Source organism: Prinia subflava, chromosome 5 (assembly GCF_021018805.1).
Source record: "Prinia subflava isolate CZ2003 ecotype Zambia chromosome 5, Cam_Psub_1.2, whole genome shotgun sequence".
NCBI classification, from domain to species: Eukaryota; Metazoa; Chordata; class Aves; order Passeriformes; family Cisticolidae; genus Prinia; species Prinia subflava.
The window spans coordinates 59,856,717-59,878,720 of record NC_086251.1 but is presented as its reverse complement, the minus strand read 5'-3'; the positions used below and the strand labels follow the sequence as shown (position 1 = coordinate 59,878,720).

The 22,004-nt window shown below is 45.9% G+C and overlaps 1 protein-coding gene across 2 annotated transcripts in view; it reads left to right on the top strand.

The window, feature by feature from the left end:
• TMEM260 (transmembrane protein 260) overlaps positions 1-21,736 on the top strand; it is a 34,163-nt gene extending 12,427 nt beyond the window's left edge. The window contains exons 4-16 of one of the 2 annotated variants that reach the window (XR_010080662.1): positions 5,760-5,937; positions 7,868-7,981; positions 9,793-9,972; positions 12,295-12,335; positions 12,704-12,787; positions 13,157-13,274; positions 14,245-14,420; positions 15,626-15,797; positions 17,555-17,692; positions 18,565-18,718; positions 19,448-19,501; positions 19,912-20,002; positions 21,088-21,136. Coding sequence is in view for 1 of the 2 variants with exons in the window: in XM_063399620.1 (XP_063255690.1) it covers positions 5,760-5,937; positions 7,868-7,981; positions 9,793-9,972; positions 12,295-12,335; positions 12,704-12,787; positions 13,157-13,274; positions 14,245-14,420; positions 15,626-15,797; positions 17,555-17,703; positions 18,542-18,718; positions 19,448-19,501; positions 19,912-20,002; positions 21,088-21,360 (1,807 nt within the window). In the remaining variant the exon portion in view is untranslated. Of the gene's footprint in view, positions 1-5,759; positions 5,938-7,867; positions 7,982-9,792; positions 9,973-12,294; positions 12,336-12,703; positions 12,788-13,156; positions 13,275-14,244; positions 14,421-15,625; positions 15,798-17,554; positions 17,704-18,541; positions 18,719-19,447; positions 19,502-19,911; positions 20,003-21,087 lie in introns of both variants that reach the window. The other variant, XM_063399620.1, reaches the window with a different exon arrangement.
• The last annotated feature ends 268 nt before the right edge of the window (positions 21,737-22,004 follow it).

Genomic DNA, 22,004 nt, shown 5'->3' with positions numbered 1-22,004 from the left:
AGTGGCATTTTGGGCATGTGGTGGGAGGTGAGGGTGCTGCCTGCTCTCCCCCATCCCAGAAATCAGGGGTCTGTGGGAATGTGGGATGCTGAAGTCCTGTTTCACACGAAGGACAGAAGGTTGTGACCAGACTGGTTTGGTTTTATTTATGGTGGCCCTGCCTCTCTTCCCTTTGCTCCTCGTGACCACGGGATTCAACCAGGAGAGATGAGCCAAGCCCTGCTCTCCTTCCTCCTCCTCCTGCTGCGGGCAGGGCTTAAGTGGCTATTGAGCTCCAGGTCCTTGAGGAAGAATAAAATCTGGTTTGCTATTCCCTGTAGTACCTGAGCTGGCTCTTCAGCGCTGAGAGCAAGAGAAACCGCCTTTTGTCATGGAGTGTTTGTGGCTAAGAGGCAGGCAAACCCAGAGGGATTGGGGTTTTGGGGGATAATTATTGTTACTTAAGCCCTAAACTCGTGTTTGGATTTTAATTTTTAAACAATTCTTCTCTTTCAGCACCGATTCTTGTGCATCGTGCTTAAAATTTATCAGTGGGAAGCTTGGTTGTTGAGTTTTCTATGTTCCCCCTCTGTTTAGCCTGCATTAAAAAATAGGTTTTTTTAAATTGGTTGATTAACAAAATCTCTTAAATTCGAAATGTTAACTCTTTAGTGCACTGCCCTGAAATAAAAATACCTTCAAGGGGTGTATCTTTGCTACTGCAAAGCCACAGAATTACAGAGACAGAAGTTGCTGGTGGTGTGCCTGGAGTCTGTGGAAGTGAACAGGGGACCACTGACATCAGGGTCATCATGCAGGTGCAGGGAGAGACATAAATTTTTTTTTAAATCCATTGTTTAGTTAATTAGTGTCGATTTTAAATGAGGAGAATTTTTTTCTTATTCCACTGCCTAAAAAAAAAAAAAAAAAAAAAAAAAAAAAAAAAAAAAAAGATGCAAGGCTAAGATTTGCTGTCTGTAAAGTTTTGGAGCGAAGAGGAGGCAGAAATAATCAGCTTATTTCACTAGGTACAGATAGGTGTTGCCAGTGTTAAATACATCAGCTTCAAAAATAAACCATTCCAATTATCTTACTTTACTTAATGAATCCGGTGCACTGAAGATTGCATTTAATGAAAACATTTTAATTAAATTCCAGTTCCCATCCATGTATAGCTTTATGCTGATCATTTAATGTGTTTTGGGGAATTGTTCAATATAAAATATCTGTCATTATTTTCCAAATCAAAAGTAAAAACGCTGGTGGAGTTTTTTTGTTAAATGCATATAACTTGTAACCTTGGCTAAAGGAATATTTTATCCAACTTAAAGGAAAGACTAAATTTTAAATTGCAAACTTGCATGTTTTGGTGATTGCCAACAAATGGGAAGCTAAAAACTATAATTGCAAAAAAACCCAGGTTAAAAGATTTAATTACACTTTTCCCAAGTGTTCCTGCAAACTGTTAATAAAACCTGCAGGTAAAGTAGTCCTGATTAAGGCAGATTCCTACTGGCTATATCCTTGGAGCTGAGGCCCAGCTGCACATTCTTCTACTTGCATGCTTGAAAAGGAAAACAAAATCATAATTTTTTTTTTTAGTCTTTTCCTTTTATGTTTAGGGATGCCATGGGAAAAATATTTCTCACAAAGGGCTGTGTGACCTCTCCTTTGCTGACTCTATCTGTCCTTTCTGAGTGCTTTTCAGGTGGTGGTCATGAAGACTTTCCCACTTTTTGCCATGACTTCAGTTCTTTTCTTCTTCCATGAGCTGGCTGCTGTGTTCTGGGGCTATAATTTCTCATACTGAGCCCAAAGACTGGGGAAACAATCCGGATTTTGGGGGAGCAGCTGTCTGTCCTGCCTGCTCCCCAAAATATTGGGATAAAATTCTCCTAAGATGTTGCTTTTCCATGAGGCCAGTTGAGGATTCGGCTGTTGGGTGTCTTGGTTTTGTAGCACCTCTATTTGAAAAATGTGTTTAAAGGCAGAAGCACGATTAGAACTTGAGTGATGATAAATCTCTGCTCTCTGCTCTGCAGCCTTGATGTGCTGTCAAAAGGAAAGACACTGTTAAGGAACTGGAAGGTATTTCCTGGGAAAACCCAAATGTTTCCTTCTCCCAGCCATGGCACACCTGGGAAGGCTCCAGCCGGTGCAGAGGGCAGGGTGTGGGGCTCCAGGCAGGGTGGCTGAGCCCAAAACCTCTGTGCTTCCTTCTTGTCCAGTAAGGCTTCACTGCAGGAAATATTTGCATTGTCAGTGCACCAGCCTGGGCCTGGTGTTTGAATTTTGTGAGACAAGTGACTGTGCCACAAAAAACTTCTTAACTTCCGCACAAGCGGCCTCTTGGTCTTCCTCCCTCTGTCTCCACGTTGGTCACTGGCTTGCTGAGCTCCTGCTGGAGTTATTGGAGGTCTGTTTTAGATCTAGCATTAACCTTCTTCCACAAAAGCCTCTGTCTCAACCACAAGAATTCTCTCTGTGCTTGTAATTAAGGCAGACATTATTTTCTGCCTCCCTCATGTCCTGCTTCCTTATGTAACATGTCACCAACATCTTCAGTTGTAGATTGCCCTGCCCTCCTTTGCAATTTTTTTCATGCTTTTTAGAGAATCACAGAATCTCAGGTTGGTTTGGGTTGGAAAGGATCTTAAAGCTCATCCCATTCCAACCCCCTGCCATGGGAAGGGACACCTTCTTCTAGACCACATTGCTCCAAGCTCTGTCCAACCTGGCCTGGAACACTTCCAGGGATGGGGAGAAAAATTCTTGGCTTTTAGCTTCCTCAATTTCAAAGCTCTGCCCCATCCCTTTGCTTTTTCAAATTTTCCCGTGTCTATTTTATTCTCATTTTTGTGCCTTTTTCTGAGAGTTCTTTCATCTCACTCTGCCTTCCACTGAACACCCACCAGTGTTTTCTCCACCTTGAGGTTGGTCTTTGGTCCAAAGCGGTGTAAGTGGCTGAGCTGTCCATGCCTGAGGTTTTTTGTCACTTCCTTGGACAGTGTGAGGTCATCCTGGCTTTGAGGCAGGAGAGATGTGGCACATTGTCACTCTGTGCTGGAGAATTCCAAGAGGCTGCAGAGGCAGAGGAGCATGGAGACCTTCATGTTGACCAAAATGAGCTGTATAACCATGTTACCCCAGCTGCAGGGCAGGATTGCTTTAATTTGCCCCAAAATCATGCAGACAATCACATGGGATTCATTTCTACTTGTTCTGCTGCTCTTCACTGTGGATTGTTGCATTTCTTCTGCCAGGTGCTCTTCATCCTCCTATGGAGATACCTGCTCTGATTGTTTCCACTTCTGAGAGTTTTCCTCAGAAAAAACTCACAAATCCATCACTGCCGGTAACAGAACCCGCAGAAAACCCCTTGGTCTCCAGCTTGTACTTCCCAAAGCTCTTTCCTTGATGTTCCTCAAGAATGCAACATGTTCCTGTTTGGTTTTTTACACTTGTTGTACTCAGAGCTTTGTGCTCCGTGCATGAAATGGGCTGTCACAAAGGGGGTCAGCCAGGAGCTCAGCTTGGCTTTCCCATGAATTTCCTGGGAGAGCTGTTCAGCCCAGAGAAGATTCCAGGGAGATTTTAGAGCCCCTTCCAAACCCTGAAAGAGCTCCAAGAGAGATGAGGAGAGGCTTGGACAAGGGCCTGGAGGGACAGGACACAGGGAATGGCTTCCCACTGCCAGAGGGCAGGGATGGATGGGATATTGGAAGGAATTATTCCCTGTGAGGGTGGGCAGGCCCTGGCACAGGGTGCCCAGAGAAGCTGTGGCTGCCCCTGGATCCCTGGAAGTGTCCAAGGCCAGGCTGGACAGGGCTTGGAGCACCCTGGGACGGTGGAAGGTGTCCCTGATCATGGCTTAGTTTGGAACAGGATGATCCTGAAGTTCCCTTCCAACCTAAGCCATTCTGTGTTTGTTTTTATGACTCTGTGGACAGACAAGTGTGTGGGCTGTGCTTATTTTGGGCTCCTGACCCTGCCCTGCTCGGTGAGCAGAGGTGTCCTCTGTCCCACACAGCTGGGATAAGTCTTTAAGCTTTGGGTTGAGTGGCTTTTGCTTAAGCCTTATTTCATAAAACTCGACTCGTAGGTCTGAGACTTTTTATCAAGAGGATGGGATTCCTTTCATCTCATTTGAGCTCTCATGATATGTTTGAGTCTTTCCTGGGAAAGACAAGGAGAGTTGGTGAATGATTGGGGTGTTTGCCTAAAATGCTGCTTTTCTGAGTAAGACTTTTAGAAAAGTTGTTTCAGCTTTTTTTAAACCTTATTTCCCTGCAACAATTTCAAAGGGATTTGTGAAGTTGTTTCTTTATAACTAAAAGTTTGAACTGTTTAAATGGTTTAGTCAAAACAGGAACGTTATGAAGCAGACTTGTGTATTGAGGATCTGTTGGTTTTTAATTACATATGGTCTTGCTGCCCTTTCCTGGTGTGTTTCTTCAGTTTTTTTCCCAATTCTCTTATTTTTTGAGACTTCTTCCCACAGTCTTGATGTGGTACTTGCTGTTTCACCTTGAGCTTGGCCTGGAACACCTCGGAATTGTTTCCTTTTTTTTTTTCCCAATGTTAACTCCATACTTCTCACCCTTTGGCTGCATCCTGCAGGAGCAGATCTCAAAATATTTCCAAAAGGAGATAAAAATCATTAGTCCTATTTTCCAGATACTCTGGAAACCAAGGAGAGGAGCTCTTGTAGAATGGGCTCTAGCAGGAGCTTCCTCATCTAATGTGGAAATGACATGTGTAGCTCAATGAAGAGTTTGGGTAGTTTATCACTTTTTTGGATTAAACCTGCTAGAATTGGTAGGATTAAATGGAACTGTGCGTGTCTGGGGTGGAATTAGAAAAATACCCAATTTGTGGTGGGGACTAGCTGAGTCTTACAGAGGAATGGTGATTTTTTGGAGTGTAGCTTTGACCACAGCCACAGCTATTTGTGTTTTTGGATAAAGCTTAACTGAGCATGTTGTGATGTCTTCAGGGTGACTCCTAAAGGGGAGAGTTTCCAGCCAAGGCAGAGCCAGAGCTGCTCCCAGTGAGACTGGCTGGGAAGAGCCACTCTGGTGGAATGGGTTCACTGAATTCCACCTCGTGGGCTCCCTGTGCTGGCTGCAGCATCCAGCTGAGCTGGGCAGGCAGCTCCGTGGGGAATGCGTGCCCTAATCCCATCTGGGAGTCAGAGATGGCTTTGGCATCACAGCCATCCCTACAGTGGGTGCTTCACCCTCTCCCTCCCATTTCCCACACTCCTGGCCCTGCTGGGACTGTGGGTGCTGCAACCCCACCCACCCCCAGGACACCAAACACCCCCCAGGAAAGCCCTGCCAATGCTGTCCATCCTGAATAGCTCTAATCCACTCTTAATTCAGCTCCTGGATGAATTGAAGGCTGCACCCTTGCTGGCATCTCCTCCAGAGTATCCCATTAGAGCCATGACTCCCTGGCTCGGTGCACCACGACCCTCTGGGCCTTCTCTCATCAGGATTTCTGAACCAAATTCAATCCTGGAAGTTTTCATGGCTAGAGGAAGCAAGATTCTTTGGTGTTGGGTGGCTGGCAGACAGGCTCTGCTCTTCCCAGTGGCAATCCTTAGCAGAGAAATTATTAGGGAGATCTTAACCATATAATATTTTGGCAGGGTGCTGGGTGCCACTCGCTGCTGCTGCTACAGTATGTTTATTTTAAAAAAATATAAAAAGAAGGACAATAAAGTAGGCTCTTTTTTTTTGTTGGAAAAGAAGATTTCATGTTATCTGTGTTTGCAGGCTTTCTGGCTCATATGCTGGAGGAATCCTTGCTGCGGGGGTGTTTTCATTTTCTCGTCTCACATGGCAGTGGTCCATCACGGCGGAGGTTTTCAGCTTAAACAATCTGTTTGTGGGGCTGCTGATGGCTCTCACTGCTCGTTTTGAGGAGGCTTCCACTGCAAAAGAGAGATCGAAGGTAAAACATCTCAAGCAAAGTGAATAGTTCTTTATTTTTTTCGGAGTTGGTTGTCACCTGTTTGTTTCATTTCCTGTTCGTTTACTGCTGATTTAGTTTTGTTTAAATAAAAAGGCCAAATTTTCGGTCTTGCTTCAGCACCTGTGCAGAGTGGGGTCCATCCCTGACCTGCCTGGATGTTCAAAAGTGACAAACATTTAAAAAACCCTGCCCACTTTGCTCAAGGATTGAGTTGGGACTTGTTGGATGGGTTTGGGGTTGGTTTATTTTTAATATCCACAGGGTGGAAGCAGGAAAACCAAAATCATTTCAATCTAAGCATTTTAGTTCATCCTGCATCAAGGACACAAACTAGGCTGTGGGTGTTCAAGGGTGGTAATTTTCTTTGGGGTAAATGGATATATTTTACAGAAAACTTCATCTAATCAGAAACCAGGTTTCAACTCAAAAACAGCAACGAGCAAATTTTCAATCAGTTCTTCTTTTGAAATTAAATGTGCCCCTAAAATAATGGCATTGTTAAACACAGACACTTTAAATTTCATGCTGTATTTTCTACTTTATAAACAGACTAGGCAGCCAAATGATATTTTTGCTCAGCACTCTTGTTCTTTCTACTTGTGTTTGCCCGAACATCTGATCTCTTTTCCTCTGACAGACTTGCCTGCTGTGACTCCTGTAAATTGTGTGAATAAAGGGATTTTTGTCAGGCTAGGCTAGAATTTCAGGAGTCTGCAGTAGTAGTTTACCCAGCTTCATGAGTTCTCAAATAACATGTTTTATCAATGGCTACAGAGACCTTGTTTCACTGTTGGATTTTTTTTTTTAATTATTATTATTATTTTCTAATGAGCAGTGTCCCAAGACCCCCACAACCTGAACTCCACAGACACGGAGCTGGGCATTTTCCAACCTTCTCCCATGTTTCACATGCCCGGTTTCCAATGGGATTTTCAAAATTAGATTTTCAGAAGCAGTTAAGGAGCTTGTTCCAATGGTTTTTTGAGTGTCTGGCATCCCACGCCTGGAAGAAGCCAGGCTGCCAACAGCAAGCTTGCAGTGCTTTTCATAAATCAGATGGTCATACAGACATCATATTGGAGTTCATCCATGTGCTTAAAAAATTACTGAGGTGGTTCTGAGCCCTGCCAGGCAGCTCTGAAACCCATAAAAGGTTTTTCTGAACTTACAGCAAGGTGTTTCCATGGCAAGGCAGGGTCCAGCATTGAATCCTGAGCAGTTAATTAAAAATTACAAGGTGATCCCATCACTACACCAAGGCAAGTGTTTGCATCTCACACACCACCCTCACCAGTGGCTGAAACAAGCAGGGGAGGTTTAGGTTGGATATCAGGAAAAGGTTCTTTCCCCAGAGGATGGCTGGGCACTGGAACAGGCTTGAGCTTTTGGAGTAATGAGGGGTGCCACCTTTGATTCCCTTGGCTTAGGAAGTTTGTGCAGCCCTGACTTTAGCCCTCTGTGCCTAACGAAGATGAAAAAAAACATTCCTGTTACAAAAAATCATATTTCCACGATTTCCACATCCACGATGTAGATCGTGGCTTTATTTTAGGACATTTCTGAAAAAATCATTCAGAGTGAACTGCTGGGCAGCCTCCCCTGGACAACTGGATTCAGGAATTTGGCATCCCATCATTATGATGTGATGATGCTGCACAGGATCTCTGTATGCACAGAGGCATGGCTGTTCAGCTGGACACTTCTTAAGGAATATTTTCTGTTAAACAGTTGAAATCTCCCTGTAACTAATAAAAAACCCCCCTGAGTTCTGTGTTACAGCTGACCAGTGTTCACTGATGTGTTTGCCTTTCTCCTGTAAGGATGCTGTAACAAATTTTTTGATGTCTGGATGTTTTTGCAAACCTCTGAATAGTAATTGTGAATTTTTTATATTTTTTTCCCCTCTCAGATCTCCAATTTGGGTGCCTTTTGCTGCGGGCTCAGCCTGTGCAATCAGCACACAATAGTGCTTTATGTTGCTTGTGTTGTGCCCTGGGTTCTCTCACGGCTTTTCAGAAAGAAGGTATGTATTTACTGACCCACACCTCTGCTTTTGTAAGGCTGGGATTAATTCTTCTCTCCCAAAACTTGTGCCACTTCTAAGTTGATGCATGTCATTAATCATAACCCACTGAAGTTACAGTGTGACACCACAGACACTGATCTCAAGGGGGTTTGATTTAAAGAGGGTCTTCAAGAAAGCTTTTGCCAAGGGCATGGAATGATAGGACAAGGGGACTGGCTTTAAACTGATAGAGGGCAGGGTTAGGTCTAGATATTAGGAAGAAATTCTGGGCTTTGGGGGTGATGAGCTCCTGGTACAGAAAAGCTGTGGCTGCTCCATCCCTGGCAGTGTCCAAGGCCAGGGCTTGGAGCAGCCTGGAATAGTGGAAGGTGTCCCAGGGGGTGGAGCAAGGTGATCTCTGAGTTCCCTTCCAACCCAAACCACTGTGGGGTTCTGAGATCACAGTTCAGGGCCTTTGCTCATGCAAACTCTGTGACTCCCTTGTGTCCCCTGGCACAGCAGCGCTCTGCCCCAGCTGCTTGAAAATACCCTGTGAGCTAAAATAATACTTGAAGCTAAAACCTCAAGATCCCTCCTGCCATCAGCTCACCTGGAGATGAGTTTCTGTGTGTTGGCTCCCTGGTGGTAACCAGCAGAAGCCACGTCCACCCTGTGTGGTTCTCAGTAGTGCCACAAGGTACAGCTAAGCCTGGGTGAAGCATATGAGCTGCAAGAAATGTGATGCAACTCAGGCAAGCTTGATCCAAAATCTCTTCAGCATCCCCAGCAACCCACTTTTCTGGCCATATATTTTCATTGACAAAATCAAGAATCACTTCTGATATGTATTTGTGTTCTTTAAATAGTTTGTTGGTTTTGTTTTTTGGGTTTTTTTTTTCTTGAGTGGTCCAGAGAGACCTCTGTGATTGGCAAGGCTGTGCCAATATAATAATCCTGAGAAATACTCTGGACAGCCCAGCAGTGCCTGCTGCAGGAATCCACTGAATAAGATGGGTAATGGATGGAAAACTGCCTTTTTAAAGCAGAAATGAGCCACCTCTCTTCTGAAAGAGCTCTGACCACCGCCATTATCAAGCTCCTTTTTCTGCTCCTTAGATCATCACTCCCAGTAACCCCAAATGCTGAGGAAGTGCTTTGATTGACAGGGCAGTGGCTAACGACAAAGCAAGCGTGCAATATTCTGGGGTGGGATTTTCCAAAGCACTTAAAGGAGTTAGGCACACAAGTCCCTTTGAAAGTCTTGTCTCCCTGACCCCTTAGGCAGTCTCGAAAATCCCACCCCAAAAGTTGGCCTATCCAATTTAGCCAGCGTAATCACGATCAAGTAAATGGCAAAACTGACTCCTGATGGTGGTGATGATGTGTGCAGTTGTACTAGAGCAGCATTTATGTGGGTTTGTTGTTTTTTTTTTTCTTTTTTTTTTTTTTTTGCCAGATGGAAAACCAGCCAACTCTTAATCGCTGCAAAGTGGGTTATCTCAGCCTTGCAGTGCTTCAGCCATCTATGCATGTCATGCCATGATTTAAATGTGAAAGATGCAATGAGTATGATACTCATGAGTCCTAGCTAATATTATTTGCTTCACTTAAATTTCACCCTGCCATGCAAAGGAGATCAGTTTGATGCAGTTTCCTAGTAATCCACAAAATCGTGAGGTTTAACATAGCATTTTGTAGGGACTTACTATAAATTGAGAGATCAGCTCTGTGTAAATATATTTGATGTTTTTTCTTTATCTGTTCTTGAAGTTCCAGCGTGATTAAACTAAAATAAACATTGTTATGCAATCTGACATATTTTGGTGCAGGAATTGTCCCTAGGCCATTTGCTGAAGTTGGGTTTATGCTTCTTGGCTGGTTTGCTGCCTTATCTCTATCTGCCGGCGTCGTCCTACCTCAATCGAGCCCGCTGGACATGGGGAGACCAGACGACTCTTCAAGGATTTTTGACCCACTTTCTGAGGGAAGAATATGGGACATTCAATCTGGTAAACAAGGGTCATTTCCCTGAGTGACTCCCTTTTCACTTAGGCAACAGCAGAAGTGTTCTGTTTGTGACGATTAAGGCCTTGAGGGGAAGGAAATTGAAAATGTTTCATTTTTGAAGCATTCGTTTCTGGTTTCGACCTCCTGACCTGTCAGGTTTGCTGGGAATGAGTCACATGGCTGGGAAAGCAAAGAGATAATTCTCACTGCTTTATGGGGTGAGCCATATTACTTCCTGGGAGATGTATGGGTGTCTTATGTGTGTAGGAGCCCAAATAACAAACTGTGCCAGAGGGAGTTGGTGACGTCAATTTTGTGGTGTTTTTAAGATGAGTATTGTCCTTATTTTTCTATTTTTAACTCAGACTTTTAAAGAGGTCACAAGCAGTTTTCATTTAAAAGCTATTCCTCTTTAACTTACTAGTGTTGAATTTAAGTGAGTGGTTGGTTTGAGGGTTCTAAATTATTCCCCTTAACTTACTAATGCTGAATTTAAGTGAATGGTTGGTTTGAGGGTTCTCAGGAACCTCTGATCTGAGTTATTGAGGTCTCTGCTCTTGCCAAGAGAGGGAAGAATCCGTGGTTGCTTTCAGAGTGTAGGGTTTGCATCTGCCTCCTCCAGCCCTGACTTGGATGTTGGGCTCTGGCCACCAAGGAAATCAGCAGCCTTTCACCCCAGGGTCTGTCCTGCTTCAAAGATTTCAGGGCAGAGGCCTGGGAAATCACACCACTAGAAGGAAAACAATAGAAAGGCGTGGTCTGCCTGTTCTGTCACTCCTTGGGGTCCTGAAGACCCACATCCTCAGAAATCACCCCTCACGTGCAGTGTGACACAGCATCAGTGTCACTGTGCCATTCCACCCCGCTCAGAGAGCTGTGTGGCTGTAGGATGTGTGTCAAAAGACATGATAATTCCTGCTGCTGCCACTAAATCTGTCCAAAAACTCCTGCAGAGATCAGCTCCACCCTCTGAAGGACTTGTGAGACTTCCCCTGTTGTCCTGTTCCCAGCTGTCTCCTGAGAATCAGCCTCCACTGGGCAGAGCAATACCAAGGCATGCAAATCCCTTAACTCCTCTCTCCATCAAATGTGATGAATTCAAGTTGATGTTCAGGAGGCTTAGGGATGGACTGTGTGTAATCCTGCACCACAAATCACATTTAGGCTGAACTTGTCTGAAGCAGGAGCAATAAATACAGCAAAATGCAAACGTTTGCTCCCGGTGCCAGCTGGGATAATGCCAGAGCACTGCTGGATGGACAGACAGCTTTTACATCCCATAGCTCTGTCTTAAGGGCAGGCAGGGTCAAAAAAAAAAAAGCCCAGAAAATATTTTGGAGAGGGTTTTGGAGGGTAAGCCATGGATCAGAGATGTCATCTCTGTGATGGATGTGTCCAGGGCTGCCAGCAAAGTGGGGCTTCAGGAGCTTTGAGCTGGCTCTCCATCCTCTAACACTGATTTTTTAATCAAATCCTGTTTGCAATTAGCTATTACATTTTTATTGAGATTAAATATTCCTTCCAGACCTCCTGAACCCATTTACCTTATCTTTTATCTGGTAGCCACTGCTTTCCCAACAAGCAGCAATGAAGGTAATTCCTCACCTCCACACAGCATGTCTTTTTTTCCCAGACATGTGCCATGGATTGCAGATCTCTGCAATAAAAATTCTCATTATCTCATAAATATTTTATACAGCTCTGCCTCTGTCAGGGCAGAGGAGATAGGGGCAAGTTTGGTAAGCAAGGGGGAATTGAGCTTGTCTCAGGCTGTGGGGAGATGTCCCAGAAAATAATTGCACTATGATGATACAGGGCATGGCCTCAAGTTGTGCCAGAGGTTTAGATTGGATATTAGGGAAAAAAAAATCACAGAAAGAATGGTCAGAAATTGGAGTAGGCTACCCAGGACAGTGATGGATTCACCATCCCTGGAGGGATTTAAAAGCTGTGTGGATGTGGCACGTGGGGACATGGGGCAGTGGTGGGCTGGGCAGTGCTGGGGGAATGGTTGGACTTGATGATCTCAGAGGGCTTTTCAAACCCAAATGATTCCACAATACAGCAGAGATCGTGGCTAAACCATATGACATGCCCTAATCACAGGATAATGTGTTGTCAGCACCTTGAGGTAATGCTTATCCAGGGGGTAAATCCTTCAGGGGCATCACATAAAACAGGAATGTGGGAGAACATCTTGCAGTGAAGGTTTGAGTAGAGCTTGCTGCCTCCCTTGCAAACAGAAAATGAGAAGACTTTCCTTGCCCCAGTGATACCAAATCAGTGTGTGTGTTCCTCATGGGTTTCCTTTGTTTTTATTTTAGGCCAAGTCCGAGACTGGATCCAGTATGGGAGAGATGCTGCTGTGAGTAACACCTTGGCTGTGCCTTCCAGTGGAGAGTAACCTGTTACTGCTGCTGTCCTTTGGGCCAAAGTGGCTCCTGTCCTTCCTTTCCTCATCCTTTCCAGAGCTGGGGATGTGTGTCCAGCACAGGGACAGCATTCCTGCCCTCTGTCCTCCCCACTGATGGAAAAACACTGCATCCCCCATCCCAGTGATTTTTCCTTCAAAATCCTGCCACATAACCCGCTCCTGTCCCCATTTCTGCTAGACTTAATCCCAGCAGAGTGGGAATATGTTCTGTGGTGCTTATTCCCTGTTTCCCCTGACACTTCAGTTGAGTGCAAGGGGTGATTTGGGGGTGACACAGCCACGCTTTAATTTCTCCACAGCTTCCAGCTGGCTCAGATGAAGTCAGAGCTCTCCCTCCCTGTCCTTGCCCTGGCACTTGTGGCCTGTGTGAGCACAGCACTGCCGTAAGTTGGACAATATTTGCTTCAATTTGCATTTTTTCCCCATTTTTCTGACTGCCTGCATGGGCAGCTCTCTTTGCCTTCTGCTTGCTGCTGCAGAAATCACAGCAATTGGCTGTGGTTATCTATGATTAAGAGCAAAATATCCCTTACTCCTGGTTAACCCCGTGGCTTGGTAGATGGCAAGCTTAAAACTCCTGAAATCCTGTCAGTTCTGTGCTTTGAAAACAGAAGTTTCATAAATGGCAAAGGTAAAGAAAGACTCATCAGCTCCTTGTGTTAAATGCATGTAGGTATGCAAGGAGTTCAAGAACATACAATTTTTGCTTCGCTTTCCATCGTGTCTTAGGAGTGATACTCTTTTTTAAATAGGAAAAAGCAGCAGAAATCGCCTGTGATCTGGCTGTTCACTGCAATGCTCTGCCTTTATTCCCTTTTCTTCGCTTGGAGAGCAAATTTGGATATTACAAAGCCTCTGTTTCTAGGCGTGGTAAGTTGCACTCCAAAAGTTGCTCTGGCATCTTAATTTTTGAGAGGAACATTCAAAACCCTAAAACTACCTGACCAGGAGCAGGCAGTTGTCTTGAAGCTGCAGAAGGGTGCCAAAATACAGCTCCAAGGCCAGGTTGGATGGGGCTTTGAGCAACCTGGAAGGTGTGAGATGGGGGATGGAATGGGATGATCTTTATGGTCCCTCCCAACTGTCTCGGTTTGGAAAGACAGGTATCTGTCAGGAAAAGCTGGAGCTCCCCTTGGAATGGAGAATCTAAACCCCCTCCCTCCAAATTAATATAATTTTGAAATTAGGAGCTTTCAGGCTAAAATATGGGAATAGGAGTAACAGTTCTTTACTAGGAACATTAAAAATACAAATGCAGTAGTACAAAAAACAAACAAGCAAGCAAACAAAAGTCCTAGAAAACCCTAACAGAGTCAGGAATATGACCTGACACCATGTTGGGCAGGGTGTTGGAAGCAGTCCAAATAAATCCTCCTGCAGTGACAGATGTGGTTTTGTGGAGTAGAGATGGTCCTGTAGAAAAAGGGTCCAATGCTGGTTAGATGGGTCTGTTCTTTCTCTGGGAATCCAGTGGCAAACAGGCTGCTTGGTGTTCCTACATCTCATTTTTTATCTTGGTAGGAATGGTTGGCTCCTCCCCACTGGGTGGAGCATCTCACAGTGGGATGATGGAATGTGTGATGGCACTGGTGAGCCTCAATGGCCCATTAACAGAAGATATCTCCTGAAATTAATGAAAGATATAACAAACCCTGCCCCACCTGGTTTTAACTGCTGGTCTGTTATCAGAAGGCATCCACCCTCCTCCCCCCTGGAGTTACAAGAGATAAAGAAAAATATCTCCCCAACTAGTTTCAACAGATGAAATAGAATACTTTTTTTTTTTGTTACATAACCCAAGACACCAACCCAAGCCCAGTCCTGGGGTTCTCTCTCCTAGGTGGAGCGGTTCTGGCTGCAGAGCAGTGCCGTGGTGGCCGTGCTGGCAGGGCTGGGACTGGCCACACTGGCCAGCCTTGGCAGGAGCACTGTGCTGGAGGGCACCTGGCTGCTGCCATGCCTGGAGTGGCTTCCTGCTCTTGCCCTCGTTGCTTCTCAGCTTTGGGCAAATTACAGGTGAGAAGTTCCCCTGGTGCCACCTCGCAGGGTGAGCTGAGGTGCTCCTGGGGTTTCTGTGCTTGGCTGGGAGTGGGAAAGGCACTTTTCACACCCCACCTAAGCTTGCATGGTCACAGCCTGCAGGACTCCTTGGTTTGATCTCCCTCAGAGTCACAAACTCCAGGCTGTAAATGGGGATGTCACAGAGGTTGGAGGGAAAAAACTGTAGATATGTAAATTTCTCCTAAGAAAACCTTGTAAATCTGTGCTTTGTCTCCTAAGGAGGTTTGCAGAATTCATTTGGCCCAAACTTTTCTTGGTTTCTTTCAGGTTACTTTGTGTCCTGAAGTTTTTTGTACTTATTTTTCCCATTTTGTAAGAGTTAAATCTGTGCTTTGGGGCTTCCCTATCCCATAACCATGTGCAGTCACTTGGATAGGAATTGGTGTCCTGGGAGGGATGCTTGGGTACAGGCTGACCAAGGAAGTGTAGGCTTCATCCTCAGGAATCCTTTTTATTGCTACACCTTTTCCAAAGGCTTGTCCACAGGTGAGTCAGTCATAGCTCCTGTCTTGGAGTGTCATCTGAGTCCATACCTGGAGTCTGTGCACATAACTGCAGTGAGAAGGATCCAATCTCAGATCATGTAAATCTTCTTCTGCCTGATACTACAAAAACTTTGCTTTTTCAGTCTTGATTAAAACATTAAAGGTTGAGGAGGATTTCAAATAAGAACCATCATTGGCACTTCCAGCACCAACTAAAAAGATTTTAGATTTAGCCCAAGAAGAAGTCAGAATTAAGGTGAAGGTGTGCAGTATGTATTTTGGCAAAACTGTAGTGAGTTGTATCTGTCGTGGTGCTTTCTGAGGGGGACTGTGTTTTAAATGCTTTGTTTCTGTATCTCAGTTTCTCTGGAAATGGAGATATTAAGTTGTTGTAGTGATTAAGGTGTTGACACTCTCCATCCCTGGAAGTTCAAGGCCAGGGTAGAGTTGGAGCAACCTGGGATAGTGGGAGGTGTCCCTGCCCATGGCAGGAGGGTGGAATGAGATATTCTTTAAAATTCCTTCCAACCTAAACCATTCTGTGACTCTGATGTTTTCACCCTGACCATGGTGAATTTCCCCTGTGGGTGCCCGTTGCATAAAATTGTTCTGAAGTTCTGCAAAGCCGTGCAAATACCTGGTTCTGAGATTCTGTTTTTCACCTGTTCTCTTCAGCACTTGTGATCAGAGCAACAACTACGTTGTGGATAAGTTTGCAAGGAACGTGCTGTCCTCCATGCCAGCGGGGGCAGTGATCCTGCTGAGAGGAGACTTGCCTGGGAATTCCCTTCGTTACCTTCATTATTGTGAGGGGATGAGGCCAGACGTCACCTTAGTGGACCAGGAGGTACATTCAGAAAGTGATGTTTAGAAAAGCAGGTTTAAACATGGGCTGCAAAAGGTCAGATGTTCTTGGATCTCCTTGAGAGGGTCTGTCTGTCCAGTAAAACTTATGATGGGGAAATAAATTTTTTTTTTTTTGGGAAGAGTTATAGGTGACCCTGGGAGGGAGCGGGGTGTGCACTCTCCTTTTTCACTGAGAAATGGGAAAAGGGAAAAAAAATTACAGGATGGGTCACCCACACTTCCACTGCCTCACACCTGGCCTTGCAACAAGAGTCTGTGACTTGTTGGCAACCCCCAAACCCAATTCCTGGTGTTTAAGCAAACCAAATCCCTGCTGTGTGCCACCAGCAGTGGCTGTTTTGTGTTGGAGAGGACCTCTGATCACTGAAGAAGGCACTGGTGACCCAGTCTGATGGTGTGATTTGATCATGGTGACCCAGCCTGGTGCTGTGGTGTGACCATGGTGACCTGGTGTGACCACGGTGATCTGGTGTGACCATGGTGAGTATCTTGGTTTGGAAAGACAGGTATCTGTCAGGGAAAACTGGAGTTTCCCTTGGAATGGAGAATATAAAACCCCCTCCCTCCAAATTATTACAATTTTGCAATTAGGAGCTTTCAGGCTAAAATATGGGAATAGGAGTAACAGTTCTTTACTAGGAATATTAAAAATGCAAATGCAGTAATACAAAAAAAGCAAACAAACAGAAGTCCTAGAAACCCCTGACAGAGTCAGGAATACGACCTGACACCCTGTTGTCAGGGTATTGGAAGCAGTCCAAATAAATCCTCCTGGAGTGACAGATGTGGTTCTGTTGGAGTGGAGATGATCCTGCAGACAGGTTCAGTGGTGGTGAGATGGGTCCAGTCTTCCTCTGGGATCCAGTGGCAAAGAGGAATGTCTGGGGTCCCTGTGTCCCCATTTTTATCTGGTAGGGAATGGTTGGTTCCTCCCCACTGGGTGCAGCATCTCCCAATAGGATGATGCAATGTGTCAGTCACTGGTGAGCCTCAATGGCCCATGAACAGAAGATATCCCCTGAGGATGGACGAGGTTGAAAGAGATAAGAAACACTGCCCCACCTGGTTTTAACAGCTGGCCTGTTATCAGAAGGCATCTGCCTCCCTTTCCCCTGGAGTTACAAGAGATAAAGGAAAAAAAACCCATCTCCGCAACTGCTTTCAACAGACGAAATAGAATACACATTTTTTTTGGTTACATAACCCAAGATGGTGACGCAGTCTGACCATGGTGACCCAGCCTGACCATGGTGACCCAGTCTGACTGTGGTGACCCAGCCTGGTGCTGTGGTGTGACCATGGTGGCTCAGTCTGACCATGGTGACCTGGTCTGACCATGGTGACCCAGTCTGACCGTGGTGACCCAGCCTGGTGCTGTGGTGTGACCATGGTGACCCAGTCTGACCGTGGTGACCCAGCCTGGTGCTGTGGTGTGACCATGGTGGCTCAGTCTGACCATGGTGACCTGGTCTGATCACAGTGACCTGCTGTGACCATGGTGACCCAGCCTGGTGCTGTGGTGTGACCATGGTGGCTCAGTCTGACCATGGTGACCTGGTCTGATCACAGTGACCTGCTGTGACCATGGTGACCCAGCCTGGTGCTGTGGTCTCGTGTCACTGCTGACATGTCGGGTGACTTCCCTGAGCAAATGGTCATTACTCCTGCAGAAACCGTTTCTCCTGGATGTGAATCTTCTGATTCCTGTTTTAATTGTGACAATATCTTTCATTCTAGATGATGACTTATGAATGGTATTTACCCAAGCTGGCAAAGCACTTACCTGGCGTTCATTTTCCCGGGAGCCGGTGGAATCCTGTGGAAGGAGTATTACCCGACGGGACACTCGTTTTTAATCTCCATCGTTTCCTCAAAGTAAATAAACAGTAAGCATTTCTTTCATATGTAACAGCTTTCCTAAAATCTCTGACCTTTTTTTTTTCCCCTCTTGAAATTGTTTATGGAACAGCTTGGTACTGCATCCAAAAGACCAATTTTCTCCACTGACTTCCTCCCCGGTGGCGAGATTATTTCTGCAATTAAAGCAAAATATCTCTGCAGAAGTAACTCCATCCGGATATAATATTGCCTGTTGTTTTGAGGTTGGTTTGGTTTTTAGGAGAGAGGGAAAAAAAAGGTGATCTGCAGAGTGTTTACTGATGATTTTTGTTGTTGCTGTTGATACAATTCATCACAGAGAATAGGAACGTTCCTGTGTGCTCAGAACGATGATGGTTGGAGAGCAAATTGCTGCTGCTTCTCCTTTGTGAACATTGTGGCCAACTGATTAGCATAGAATGAATGTATTCCAGGAATAATCATCATATAAAAATAGCTTAGTAAGAGTGGAGAAAGGATTAGATACTCACACGAATAAGAATAGCATCTGCATTTAGACTAGCTGGGGCGAGCCCTGCGAGGGTGGGGAGGCACAGGAGCACAGCCAGGTGCCAGTGGGGAGAAATGGGCTTCTCCTACAGCTTCTGGCCTGTTTGGGAGGTCCAGGAGAGGGGACAGCATGTGTCAGCTGTGCTGGCTGCTCAAGATGGACAGTGCCAGATGGGGAATTCATCTGTTTTCCAGACTGCCCCAAAACGTGCCCGTGCTGGCTGGGTGTGTTTGCTGCACAGTGTGGTGTGGTTGGCTTTGCTCAGGGACACGTGGGGTGGCCCACAGGCTCTGAGGTGGCTTCACCATTGCTCTCTCTGTTGTTGTTTTTGGCAGTAAGGAAGTGTTTGTCTGCATAGGTCTTCATGAAGGGGACTCGACCTGGAGAAGGAGCCACTCGCTCTGGCCCTGGGGTACGTGTGAGAAATTGGTTCCTTCTGGAGCTGTGTTTGACCCAGGAGAGTGGATTGGTCTCACGAGGAATCTCTATAACTGGACTGAAGACTATGGCAGGTAAAAGGCAGAGGAGCCTCTGCCCCTTCCTGCTCCCCATTTTCTGCCAGCAGCATCGCCACACCGGCTGCAGCGTTAGAGGAATCAAACAAGAGCCATAATCTCAATGTTTTGTGTTCTGGAGAGATAGCAGGGAGAAATTCTTCCCTGTGGGGGTGGTGAGATGCTGGCACAGCCCAGAGAGCTGTGGCTGCCCCGTCCCTGGCAGTGTTCCAGGCCAGGTTGGATAGGACTTGGAGCACCCTGGGATGGTGGAAGGTGTCCCTGCCCATGCCAGGAGTTGGAATGAGATGGGCTTTAAGGTCCCTTCCAACCCAAACCATTCCATGATCTGTGATTTTAACAGTGTGGAAAATAGCAAGGACATCTCTAGTCAAGTATGAGGTCCAATTCTGACCTTACAACTTGACCAGGATCTAAAATTATTGAGACTTCCAGAGGTTTCAATGTTGTAGGCTGACCTGTGGTGATAAAAAACCATCTCTGGCTTTGAGATCTGGGATGCTGTGAAGCACCTGATATACCAGAGGCTTCTTCTATGGAGAGAGAGGAGCAAAGTTTTTTGGATGACAGAGAACCAGCTGAGTTCCCTGCTGTCAGAGCCACAGGCTTCCTGACAGGTTTTCTGCTGCCTGGGAGGTCTGTAGCTGCCTGGGTCGGAGGGGTTGTGGTGGGTGAAACCCAACGGCGTGGATCTGATGGCTGAATTTTATTTCCATTCCCATTTAGTTTCAGCCCCTCTTCCTGGGAAGCTGTTGCCAACGAGGAGATGTGGCAAGCCAGGTAATTTTCCTTTGCTCTCTTCCAACAGCCAGTGGGCACTGCCAGCTCGGTGGTGTGGAAACACACACCAAAGCAGGCAGCTTGATGGGCCATGGCCTTATTGGGGCTACATGTGCCAAGCTTCAGAAGGAAAAGGCTGGCAGGATGAGATGAGGCATGTGAGGCTGCCAGCAAAGCCTTCAGGAAAGTGGCTGTTTTGTTCACCAAAAGGTTCTGCTCAAAGTCTCTCAAAGGTAGTTGGGATGTAGGCTGAGGAAATAGATTATAGAGAGAAATTTGTATCACTGATGGCTTAAGTGGAGAGCTGAGTGCTGTCCCACACATGGGTATATTGAAGCTGTGTGTAACCCTGTGATGTGAGCTGGCTGCATGAGGCAGTTGCCACATGGAAGTTTTTCTTGTTTTCCTAGGATGAAAACAGCTTTCTTCATCTTTGAGCTTGCAGAAACGGCCAGTGTGACTGCAGAAATGAAATCACAACTTTACACGTTTGCATACACTGTAAGTCCTAAATTTGAGTTAGGAATGCTCCCTGCAGCCTCCATCATAATTTTTTTTCCCCCTTTTCTTTTTAATTTCTGGAGTCCATGGAAACACAGTGTTTCCATGCAGGCCCTGTAATCTGCTCCCCCCTTTTTTATCCAAACTGGGAGCACAGCCGATTCAAAGAGATTTGTTCAGGGATTTTATCCATTCCTGCTTGCCCCCTCGGTCACGGAGGATGCCAAAAGCAAACCAGTCAACACCCTGCTTTTGCTATAATTATGTTGTCTGTGCTGGGCTCCAAACCCATGCCAAGAGATTGCTTGTCCTGAAGTCCCCTCTATGCACTTGTCCCCTCTGTCATTACACAGTCGTGCGTCTGAGCCAGCAAGTGTAAAATCCGACAGTCTTCTCTCTGCAAATTAATTCTGCTGCATTTCACACCAAAGAATAACACCCATAAGCTGGTGTAGGTATCTCTGGAAATACTGGACTGCCTGAGATGCCAACAGATGCATGGAGTGATCAGTGTGTCAGCAGAGAGGAGCAGTATTTTGTACTCCAGCAGAGAATCAACAAATCGTTTCCTTAATTCTTGCCCATTTTGCTGTGATTTTTGCTGTTCTGCAAAGTTCCCAGGCACATGCCTGCTGTTTGAGCTTATGAATATTCCCACTCAAGTCAACAGACTGCTTAAGTCCTGTGGAAGACGTCCTGATCTCCTGAAATATTGAGTAAATGTCTTGCAGGCGCGGCAGTTAAATCTCTTTTTTCCCCCAGCTTGGTGTAACACCTCTCCGGGGGAAGCACATAATGTGCCGTGGGGTTATCACCATCATCTGTAATGTTTCTAAACAAACAGCTGCTGTTGGAAGGGAAACGTTTCAGCCCCCCTTGGATTTCTGATTCATGCTGCTGAATGGCAAACGCAGGGCGAATTACAGAAATACTCCAGCTCTGGACTTGGACATCTAAATAGCATCTGTTTCTTCCCAGGCAGTTTTGAAGCTGTTAAAAGCTGTTGCTCCCACTTCGATCAATTAATTTGCTGCCCCCACCTTCTTTTTTTTGTTTTGTTTTGCTTTTTTTTGTTGCTTTAACAGTCGTACAAAGAAATTGTCAACTCCCATCCCTGTCACCCGGTGAACTGGCACAAAAACTTCGCCATCGCCTGCGAGAGGATGCTGCGCCTCGGCAGCGGCGGCGCGGATCCCGAAACGCTGCTCTCCGAGGCTGTGCAGCACTTCCTGCTCTACACCCAGAAGGCAGAGGAGGATCCCCAGCGCCAGGACATCCTGCAGGCTGTGCAGCACCTCAGGGCAGAGCTGCAGGGGCTGAGGAGGAGGAAAGCGGAGCTGAGGCGCAAAGCCGGGTAGCGCCTGGTTCTGCTGAGACGCTGGAGTCGGGACTTAGAAATCTGAGTTAGTCCTCGGCAGTGTGAGAGTGGTTTTAAAAGGTAGCAGGAGTGGTAGCAGAGAGGAAATCAAGTGTGATCCCCTCTGCAGGAACATAGTGATGTTTGATTGCTGTTGCCAAATGGACTTTGTTGGGGGTAGGAGAGAAGCTCACCCTACATAAAACATTGGGTTTCAAACAAGAGTTTTCTTTTTTGAAAGAAAACTATGAGCTTGTACTGTGAATATGTATCTTTTTTATGAATGCAGCATCCATTCCAGATGCAAAAATGTATTTAGAATTTTACTGTTTCCTCTGTTGCTGAGCCAAGAGGTTTCCTAAAACCATTTCTCATTAGCTGTGCTGTGTCTGTGTGGTTTTGTGGTGGATTTCCAGCAGGACCAGCTGTGGGGTGGTGCCCTCCCAGGAGCCTGCTCATTCACTGTTTTGGATGTGCTCTGAGTCCTGGCTGTGCCTGTGCCTAAAGGCACTGCAGAATCATAATCACAGAATCCCAGAATGATTTGGGTTGGAAGTGACCTTAAAGATCATCTCATTCCAACCCCCTGCTGTGGGCAGGGACACCTTCCACTATCCCAGGTGGCTCCAAGTCCCATCCAACCTG